This window comes from Odontesthes bonariensis, chromosome 22, assembly GCF_027942865.1.
Source record: "Odontesthes bonariensis isolate fOdoBon6 chromosome 22, fOdoBon6.hap1, whole genome shotgun sequence".
NCBI classification, from domain to species: domain Eukaryota; kingdom Metazoa; phylum Chordata; class Actinopteri; order Atheriniformes; family Atherinopsidae; genus Odontesthes; species Odontesthes bonariensis.
In genome coordinates, this window is record NC_134527.1 from 21,144,779 (window position 1) to 21,155,696 (window position 10,918).

At 40.0% G+C, this 10,918-nt stretch overlaps 1 protein-coding gene across 1 annotated transcript; it reads right to left on the minus strand.

Annotated features, from left to right (window-relative positions):
• Positions 1-545: 545 nt before the first annotated feature.
• Positions 546-8,257, minus strand: tmem150c (transmembrane protein 150C). Its single transcript, XM_075456427.1, has 8 exons — positions 8,026-8,257; positions 6,762-6,845; positions 2,166-2,219; positions 2,050-2,085; positions 1,908-1,975; positions 1,444-1,571; positions 1,179-1,362; positions 546-1,021 (listed from the first exon to the last, which is right to left on the minus strand). The coding sequence occupies exons 2-8, from the start codon at positions 6,833-6,835 to the stop codon at positions 825-827; spliced, it is 741 nt and encodes a 246-aa protein (XP_075312542.1). The 5' UTR covers positions 6,836-6,845; positions 8,026-8,257; the 3' UTR covers positions 546-824.
• Positions 8,258-10,918: the final 2,661 nt, after the last annotated feature.

Genomic DNA, 10,918 nt, shown 5'->3' on the forward strand with positions numbered 1-10,918 from the left:
CCCTACATTTAAATTCAATAACACTTTATTAATTGCCAAAAATCGGCTGACAAACATGTATAAAGTTGAAGTGTAGCAGAGAAGAAGAAGAAGAAGAAATTTTCAGAGGTCGCCATCAGTGTGTTGGCTGTTTTTGTAGCTTGGCAACAACTTAGCTGATGATGTCACCCACAGCACTGGCAGGTTAACACAGGTGAACCCTCTCTGCAGACAACATGGACAGAAATTCAAACAGTTCCACATCTGAGGTGCACAGACTCTCCTCCTTAGTAACATGTCCAGAATTGCACCATCTGTTACCATCACTGTAATCCTCCTCCTTCACTAAACTTTTTCCTTTTTCTCCATTTTGTTCCTGCTCTGCATCTTAGACGTCTCCGCTTCAACTCATCTTGACTTGGTGGTTTGAATGAATGCAGCATAAGCTAAATGCTTATGAAGTAAAAGTGTTTAAAAATATCATATAATTCAATCAAATTTGCCGTCTATGAGCGACTTAACCTGGAAACTCAAAGTTGATCAAATTATAACACCACAAAAACAGATTCTTCTGTAGTTTTATTGAGGCTGGTTTGGGTATTGATACCAAATGCATGCATCATAATGTTCATATACTGAAAAAAATCATTTGCAAGGTTTAAAAAAATATATATTCTTGATGAAATTGTCAAAATCAGGAACTTTTTCACCAATTAAAAATACATAAAGTAGAAATAAAACGCAGCTTTTAGATGCTGCCGATAAATGTGTGAAACATGCAAACAACATGCCGCGATGTCGTTTTCCTCAACGCAGAAAGTGACACACAAACGTGTCTAATCATCCTATAGCTGGTCCGGCTCGTCTCTGAACACTTCGGATGTCTCTCTCTCGCTGGTGCAACGCCTTCTGGTATCTTTGAACGCCATCTCGAAGTGGCAGTGGCGAAACTCGATGCCTAAAGTGCCGATGAAGATGAGGAACAACATGACCAGAGCCCACTGGCATCGAGCGGCGTGCATGTGGGAGATCATGATGAAGGCTGCACAGGGGGAGTTAAGGGCTGGTCGGGCGTTAATCTGGGGTCATATCATACAAGATTCACCGACAGAACCGGACGGAAATAACATCCACGCCACAGAACACCTTCGTATAAAACCTAATCCAATCTTTCGAGCTACTCATAGTTAAAAGGATACAGTATTTGAGTATCAAGCAGAGGGTGATGGACGCAGACAACAGGAAACGAGCGACGGCGACATTCCTCCCCTCGTTCTTCAAGTTAACTCTCAGGGTGATATACGACTGCATCCAGCAGTAAAGTATACCCAGCCCAAACGTCATCAAGGTGCCAAAGTCGTGAAGCGTTCCCATAGCAAATAACTAGAAAAAAAAACAAAAACAAAAAGTGAGCGAACTGACGTCTCAATCAGGAGTCTGTTCATTCAACAGAAGTGGTGTTACCTGGAAGTTTCCTACGATTGTCATCCCAAAGCAGCCAAAAAGGAAAGCCAACATACTGACAAAGTTCAGCCAAGCTTTGTCTATTCTGTGATACAGCTGAAGGAATCTGAGGATGCCGATGATGACCCCTGAAACAGAAAGCCAACAAAAATAACCCCTCAGGAGCACATTATAACTAGATTATTACAATTTACATGCAGAAGATACTCTTTATTCCCACTGTTTCTAACTAAAGGACCAAAAGTGGATCAATCCGCCACTGAAAGTAGTTCCTGAAGCTCCCTGCATAATGTCTGGGACAGAGTCCCATCTTTCTTAAGCACTTTAATCACATCTAAACCATTTAATTATTTAGGATTTTACTCAAAGAAAGATGGGAGCTTTACATCATGCTTTGATCTAACTGTTCTAACATCTGGATTTTTTATAAGAACTGAATTGTTGTGGTGAATCACTTCCATTACCCAGAAACGCTGCCAGGTTCATGACCTCGCTGAAGATGCAGCTGGCTGGTGGAAAGTTGCCTGCGATGCTGCAAAAAGAAAAGAGAGGAAATTAGTGTTTGCTGGTATTAAATATGAATAAAGGTGATATAAAGGTGTGCACCTTATGTAGGGAGGATATAGGGTTCCATTTTTCCCCCTAGAAGAAATATAAAATTAGATTAATCCAGACAGAAATCGAAACACGATCTACAGAACATAATGGAGGATAATTCATACCTGTGCTGTGAAGTCAGGGGTGTTACGGTCTCATTGTAAACAGCCACAAAGTATCTGTTTACGTGCAAAAAAAAAAACACAGAAAGAAAACTAAATATTAATAATGAGGAGTAAAAATATGCTGCAGCATCACCTGGTGTGGCGATAATGTGAGCTGGAAACAGAGAGGGGGGAGAGGATCCAGGCTCTCCTACAGAAAACTATTATTTTTGTGTCTTTGAAGCTGTTTTGAAGCATTATTCTCTAAATTTACCTTCAATTATTTTGAGACTTTATGATCTCTATGATAAAAACATGTCTGAATATAATCATGCAGAATCTGTGAGCCATGGACGTGAACTTTCTGGTTTACGAGAAAGTGTTAATACTCCTATTTTCTTATTGTGGTTTAATTTTCAATTAAATTTGTAGATCTAATTGTTTTGTATGGAAGTATTATTGTATCTCTAAATTAAAGCATAATACCAATTTATTTCACATTGCAACTATTGCAGTAATTAAAACATTTTTTTTTTGTTTACGATCTTCCACAGCGTGAGGTATGGAAAGCAAAAGATCCTGAGCACATTTTCAGGAACAGAAACTCAAAATAATCAGCAACAGTCTGGCAACAATTTAAATTCTTATTAGCTTTTTTGTATCATAAGTAATAGTATTATTGATGAATTAACTAATTTAATTTATTCAAACAATAACCCAGGCCTAGAACAGGAAGTTTTGACCCAGATATCCATAAATCATTACTCGGATATGTCCAAGAACTACAGCCGATGGCGTCGCAGTTTAGTGTCTTTCATAACTTTTAACTCTTTTGTTGGTTCTTTTGTATTTTATAAAGTCTATTGCTTCCTGCAGATTTTTAATATTATTTCTAGACCTTTAAAGCACTTTGGGTTGCATTTTGGTTTGACAAGTGCATATAAAAGAGTTATAGCTGAAGTCATTCTGTGTCTCGTGGCGTTGTCATTTAGATCCTGATAAAATTTAGAAAACCTGAACATAAAAATACAACTAACGTCTGGTTATTGGACATCAGATTTAAATCACTTTGTCAGGTGGTCTGAAATGTTGTTCTAATCAGAATTTGAAAATCTGACCAACTGAAAACAGTCATCATACCTCGGTTGTTTTTGTTCATCTTTGCAGTCCTTTTGACTCTGTTGACAACTGACTTGCGTACATTTTGTTGCACCTTTGTGGTGGTTGTTTTCTGTCTTTATGGTAGTTCAGGGGTCCGTTTCACAAAGCAGGTTCAACATACTCTGAGTCTATTCCTGACCTCTAAGTTGATCTACTCTGAGACAGAAAACTCTGAGTTTTTGGTTCCAGAAACGCTGATTTGAGTGAGGTTAATCAACTCTGAGTAAGTTCACCTTGAGTTGTGCGTGTGCGCCACAACTTTAAAAAGCCAGCATCAATGGAGCCCCGATTTGACGAGTCACCATGGCAACGGGGAAGAGGAGGGGCTACGTTTTTCACCAACCTCGAATTGGAAATCTTAATGCGCTCATACGGCGAGTTTCAACACGTTTTTAGAAAGACGTGCAACACCGCGTAAGTTGCAAAAGTGTAAGTTTAAATGTAGTCCTTTGCAATCCCAATAATATTACAGGGAAACTGCTTGAATGGTAACCCATTCATTTATTTCATTTAGGTGCAATCTCGCGGGGGAGAAGCACACTTGGCAGCAGTTTAAGATGAAATATAAAAACATTGTTCAAACAGGTGAGACCTCGGCATGGAGGCTCATTTTGATCATGTTTTACACTGTAAAGTAAATATTAAGTGGCTATTTCACTGTGCAGTTGTTTTATCCCCAACATAATGCTGTTTTCACGCACATAAATGTCTTCTCATCTATATGCTATATATCTATATGCTGGTGGTGGCCCAGCACCACCACCTCTAACGGTCTGTAAATGCAAAAACATCTATCTCTCTGATAACCATCTCCGACGAATATTTAATTCTCTGTGCAATAATGCTGCACCTTCATCCACGGGATCGTTGTCAAACGGACATGCCATGTTCGTAGAAAAAGTCGTCTCCTACTGTGCCTAAAGGACTTCTAGAAGTAGAAGAACTCGTTCTGCTGACTGAATGAATGAGGAAATCAAATGGCGTGTGTGGCTGAAAGAGGGCGGAGACAGAGAGAAACTCAAGGTTTCTTGAATAAAACCTGGTCCTGACCAGGTTAGGTTCAGAGAGTCTGTTACTCTGGTAACTGACCGTGAGGTTAAGTTACCTCTCTTTGTGAAACAGGCTAGAGTTACCCCTCTTTCTCTGGTTTGAGTTACCTCCCTTTGTGAAACGGAAAACTCAGAGTTTCCCTCATTTCAGGGTTAACCATAGCCTGGGAAATCCCATGCTGCTTTGCGCTCGATTTCATTCTCACTGCAAAGTCAGCCTGGAAACCACCGCCCTTATTTTTGCCAGAGTTTGGGAACCAATCACAGAACGGGGGGGGCAGTAAGACGATGACGACGTCTATGCGCTACACCGAAGCTTGTAGAGTGTTAATTCAACATGACAGCGGACACAACGTTACCGTTCGATGCAGCCTTAGAAAGTGTTTCGGAGTAGATTCACCCTAGGGTCATTTGAACCGTGACATCCAGCCAAGTAGCCCACCCGAAGTTTTTCCGATATTGGCTGAACATCAGCTGAGTTACTGAGTTATCCCGAATAGCTTCGTACAAGCGCTAACGGACCCTGGCAGTATCTCCAAAATTACCACACTAAAATCACATGTCATGACACCAAACTTCTACAGTAGTACAAATATGGTCTGTACTCACAAAAGGATGCATTTGGAAGTTTGTACATAGTCCAAGAGTTTATTATTATCATCAACACAAGCCTGATAGCACAGCCCTTTTACAGACAGCCGTTCCACTTCCTATTCACCCCGTTATAAAAAATTTGGCTGCAGTTCAGTTGATTTTCTCTGTGGGCGCTGGCGAGCGAGTGCAGAATGACCATTTTCCATAGGGCTGGCGCTAATAACTCAAAAAATGTCCCCGCTAGCGACTGAAACCTGAAAATATTACTGTGATTTCTGACAGAGGGATGTAGATTTATATCAAAAGTACAATAACCTGGGAGTTGTATCTTTCTGTTTTCTTACAGGTCTGGCATTTGCGAGTCAGTCTCCGCTAGCATTTTGCTAACGGAATCTGAAGGACGCACGGCAGATTACGACCGGCTGCTTTACGGCACTCGTCCACTGTGCCAGAGTGCTAACCTGGTGCTGCTAACAACAACCAAAGCTAAACCAGAGGCTAGTCAGAGAGTATGTAAAAGGGCTGTGCTGAAATCTGTAACTATTTGAGCTAACCCCTCTCTGCTAGCTCAGCGCTAGGACTGACCATGCCGTAAAGTGATGCCGTAAAGTGATGCCACATGCGTGACGTCACTCGGGATGCAATACTGACAATAAATGTGTATTTTAAACAAATCTAGTGCGTCTAAAAAAATCAAACCAAGTGCCGTTTGAAAGGATAATTTATCCTGCCTTTAGGAAAATTAAAATGAAAAAATATAAAAAATTATATCCAAAGCAATGGCTGCATCTAAGGTGGATTTCATAGTACCACCATAGAGTTCGGCGTGCTCTGCACTGCTTCGTTGGCGCCCCTAGAGTGCAGTACCACCCGGAAATAGCCGCCAGTTTTCCCTCTCCTCATAATAGAGACTCTCTGCTGATAGCTTCTCTGCAGCTAAAGCTGCGTCGACGTCACTTCTGGGAGCTGGGAGCTTCAAAGTAAGATGAGGGTTGATCTACTAGTGTAGACAACAAAGCAAGGCTGCTCAATTTCTCCATTGATAAAATAAATTCACAACTCTACAACATAAAAATTCATGTAGAATATAGCATATAGGCCTACTTTGTTGTTAATTTAAGTAGCTTAGAGCGCAAGTTTACTTTTATTTTACTTTTTTTTCTTCTTCCTCGTCGAATTTCTGTCGTCATCTGGTATAAGTGATACAATTGGCTATTAATCGCGCGCAAAGCAGCATGGGAAGAACCTGACGTCATTTGATAGACATTCGTAGCGCCCAATAAACGGCTCCAGGCATTCGTAAACCACGCCTCAAATACGAGAAAATGCACACCTAGTTCCCAGACCACCATCTCATCGAGATTGTGGACGCGTCAGCCAGGCTAGGTTAACCAACTCAAAGTTTTCACTAAACCTGCTTCGTGAAACGGACCTCTGGTCTTTGTAGTAAATATGAGCCTCTTTACAGAAATTTAGAGTTTGTTTTTTAGCTGTTTTATGCTTTTTCTACAGTTTTTTCACCTCTTATGTCTGCTTTTTTTTTTTGCCTTTGTAGCTGTTTTGCTTCTTCAAAGCTGTTTCTCTCTTGCTGCAATCATAAAGGCTTTCACATATTTTTGTAGTTTTTTTTTTTAATACTTTTAAACGTGTATTTTTTTTGTTGCTTTTTGTTTATTTGTAGCCGTTATGTGCATCTTTGTAGCCTCCTGCCACAGCAGCTTCACACTGATACTCCTATGTTTGAATAAAACACAGCATGACTGCATTAGATTGTCTCTTTTTAGCACATAAAGTAAAATATGTGGGAACTTACACAATCCAGAGTCCAACAGCCGTGCACACGGTGAACATCGGAGGAAGAAAGGCCCATAGGCTGAAAGTCTCCATCTTGCCTCCCCTGACACCACAGAAGAAGAATCTGTGTTAGTCTGTGGCCTTCAGAGAAGTAACACAGGTTGAAGTCTTTAGGGAAAGTTGCCCAAAGTTTCCCTAAAGGTTGAGCTTCAGGGAACGTTTTTTAACCTACTTAAATATTTGTACTTGGAGACCTACATCTTTATCAGAAACATGGCGATGATGTAATGTTAACAGACCCGAGAGCAGAGCACAACCCTTTCAATGTAGCAACGACAGTGAGGAGAGGACCGGTGTTGTGTTGAAAACACACCTCATCCACACAGCTGCGGGTTGTCTGAGTTACAGAACGGAACCGTTCAACTAGAAAACTTCAGACAACAAAGTCATGTCCTCAGTACAGCCAACAGCAGAACATTTCCACCAGAAGATGGCTTCATCTGTCCAGCGGGGTGGATCTTAGCAGAGGGAGGGGAGTCATCTTAAGGAGTGACTTCAATAAATAAAAGAGCTTGAATAAGTTCAGCTGGACTTTAAATTTTGTAATGAAGATTAGAATGACTCATCACATGAGGAACTTTCAAACAAAGGGGAACTAAAACGAAATTCCATAGTTGTTTTTTTAGGGAGTTTTACACTTTTCCAGTACTTCAGACATCCTAAAATATGCTACCAGGAAAAGAAATTAGGGGATTTTTACATTATGTTACCTTTAATGTATGTAGAAACTCTTTTCCCAGCAGACCCATTTGCTTTTTTAGGTTTGTTCAGGTATTTGTTTTAGACATTCAGACTGTATAATTCTCTCCTCTTTATGTAACCATTTATTACAACCATTTATATAGTTTTAGGTCTGTTTTACAAAGCCAGAATGTCCAGCTCTTAAATAAAGTTCTTTTCAACAACAGCTAAATGAGCACCTACTCCACATTTTTTTTGCACAGGATTTGTATTTAAAGATATAAGATTTAAGATAGCCATGCCTGGAGGGGACCTTTTTCCTCACTGACAATATGTTTTGAAACAATGGGAATACACTATGTAATACACTAATGTATCTTGTGATCCAGTTGGAATTTTGTTACGCATCTCTTTGGGGTGTGAATTAAAGAAAAAACAAAAGCGGAAGTCATATACAAACATAACACGACAGTCTGCACGTGTCCAGATACACATATAGAAAACGGTTTTACAGTTTGTGAACAGGTAAGTGTGGGTCTTACCTGTCCTTATGGTGGGACAACTCTCATCGGATCGGTTATATGGACTGGAAATGCTGCCTAAATCGTAACCTAACGTAACTCCCCGTGCTAAGAGCTGAACACTTTAGCTCTATAGCTTCCGGTAAGCGTGTGTCCGTCGCCCTCCTGTCAGCAGGTGTATCTAATGGTGCTTATCGGCTGTGGCGGTTTCATTTCTGCACTTACATGTATTTATATAAGTATGGAGAGAGAGCGAGAGAGTGACGTCATCTCTTGTTTGAACAGTGCATGGGCGGATCGAGATTTAGATGGCCCCAACGGCAAGGAGAAAAAGCCCCCCTAGGATTGTTTTTTTAATTTTTTTTGTGTTGTGCCTTTTTGGATGTTTTGTGGGTGGTCAAATATCTTTTTAACAACCACACATCCCTTTTTTTTCTCGCTTATTTAATGTTACTTTGTGGTTGTTTGGTGTACAAAATGTGAGGATATGGCCATCTAACAATACTTGGCAAGTTCGTAATATAGTCAGCAGCGCACTGTCTGGATGTATTTTCATTTTAGACACATTACAAATTAATAACCAATTTTAATAATGTCTATATCTCCTGCGGCAATATGAGTGCTTGTAATGCGACCATTGGCAGGAAGAAATTGCAGAATGTGGCAGTGGTCGAGTAGTAGTTTGTTTTTAGTGAGCGAATGACAAAAACAAGAGATAAATGCTTCAAATTAAACAGATGGTAGTCACCTTTTTTTCCCCTTGAACTTGAGCTGCGACTAATGACGTTTTATAAGTACACAAATACAGACAAGTACACGTGTTGAGAAACACGTCACATCGTGTTGTGCATTGGGACCAGAGACCTGGTGTATTCTTGTAAAAAAATACTCTCCTGTTACCTGAGCTTACAGCCATTGTTGTCTGCTTAGGTTTTGTTTGGTTTGGCTAAAACCGACAAATGTAGCATAGATGGGAAAAGACTAAGGCCGATTCTCAAAACGCGTGCTTATCTGTACTTGTGTACTTATAAAATGTCATCAGTCGCAGCCCAAGTACTGTTCCAATTCAGAGTTAGCATTAAGGCAAGTACGATCAAAGTACTCGGAGGTGTTTTTGCTCCACCCATTTTACAGAGGATGCATTTGGGCGTGACTTGTGTGGACTTGGGGCAGCCTGTTGACATGGGAAAGATATTAGGTTAGCTGGAGTACAGTTATAAATTGTAAAAAAAACCTTACTTGGAGGCATCAGTGATCTAACAGGAAACAACTGAGGTGTACTTTCTTTCCTTGCCTGATCCACACTGATGAAAAAAGCTGCACCTGAGAGAAGGATTATCCTTAATTCTACTTGCAGCAGGGCCTTAATTGAATAAGTACAATAACTTTTATATTAAAGCACAAAAGGCAACACGGTAGCTTCTGTATGTTACATTTATTTCTACACATTAATACGTAGTGAAGATAAAGATAAAACAGCTAGATTTAGCGGAAGAGGATGTTCCTCGCATGCAGTGAACATCAAACATAGGGTTGCAAAATTCCAGGAATTTTTCAATTTGGAATTTATAGGAATAAAATGGAAATTTTCAAAATTGAAAGTTGGAAACTCAATGACTTCATGATGACAGTTGAGTATCGATGCTATTCCTAATCACAGGCACACTACTTTCTGCAGGGCTGTTGAGCCCAAGAAATACATAAGGGTAGGTTATGAAGATATTATGAGGTACATATATTTGATCCATGGTGTTAAAGTGATAGTTCGGAGTAGATTCACCCTAGGGTCATTTGAACCGTGACATCCAGCCAAGTAGCCCACCCGAAGTTTTTCCGATATTGGCTGAACATCAGCTGAGTTACTGAGTTATCCCGAATAGCTTCGTACAAGGGTTAATGGAACCTGGCAGTATCTCCAAAATTACCACACTAAAATCACATGCCATGACACCAAACTTCTACAGTAGTACAAATATGGTCTGTACTCACAAAACGATGCATTTTGAAGTTTGTACATAGTCCAGGAGTTCATTATTATCAACACAAGCCTAATAGCTTCTCTGCTGCGTCGACGTCACTTCCTTGATCTGGGAGCTTCAAAGAAAGATGAGGGTTGATCTACTACTGTAGACAACAAAGTATATGCTATATTCTACATGATTTTTTATGAATTTTTATGTTGTAGAGTTGTGAATTTATTTTAATCAATGGAGAAATTGAACAGCCTTGATTTGTTGTCTACAGTAGTAGATCAACCCTCATCTTACTTTGAAGCTCCCAGATCAAGGAATTGACGTCGACGCAGCTTTAGCAACAGAGAAGCTATTAGGCTTGTGTTGATAATAATAAACTCCTGGACTATGTACAAACTTCCAAATGCATCGTTTTGCGAGTACAGACCATATTCTACTGTAGAAGTTTGGTGTCATGGCATGTGATTTTAGTGTGGTAATTTTGGAGATACTGTCAGGTTCCATTAGCACTTGTACTAAGCTATTCGGGATAACTCAGTAACTCGGCTGATGTTCAGCCAATATCAAAAAACTTCGGGTGGGCTACTTGGCTGGATGTAACGGTTCAAATGACCCTAGGGTGAATCTGCTCCGAACTATCACTTTAAAGTTTTATTATTAAACTATTATTAAACTACTATAAACTAAAATATTGAATCAAAATGTATTCAAACAGTAGCTAACTAACTGGCAAACCAGATATGCTAAATGATAGCTAGCTAGCACGATTTCATTAAAAGAGGTTCTCTTATCCTGGTGCTAGCTACCTCAAATGTGATGTTTCTTCTGCCTCCTGCTTAAGGGTGCTAGCTAGCTACCTCAAATGTGATGTTTCTTCTGCTTCCTGCTAAAGGGTGCTAGCTACCTCAAATGTGATGCTTCTTCTGCTTCCTGCTAAAGGG

What these genes read in the sequence shown, in the direction of transcription:
- tmem150c (XM_075456427.1), bottom strand. Translation starts at nt 6,835, where the DNA reads ATGGAGACTTTCAGCCTATGGGCCTTTCTTCCTCCGATGTTCACCGTG. An exon ending in GCTGTTGGACTCTGGATTGT is followed by an intron (nt 2,220 to 6,761) that starts GTAAGTTCCCAC and finishes GCACGTAAACAG; the next exon opens with ATACTTTGTGGCTGTTTACA. An exon ending in CCCCTGACTTCACAGCACAG is followed by an intron (nt 2,086 to 2,165) that starts GTATGAATTATC and finishes TATTTCTTCTAG; the next exon opens with GGGGAAAAATGGAACCCTAT.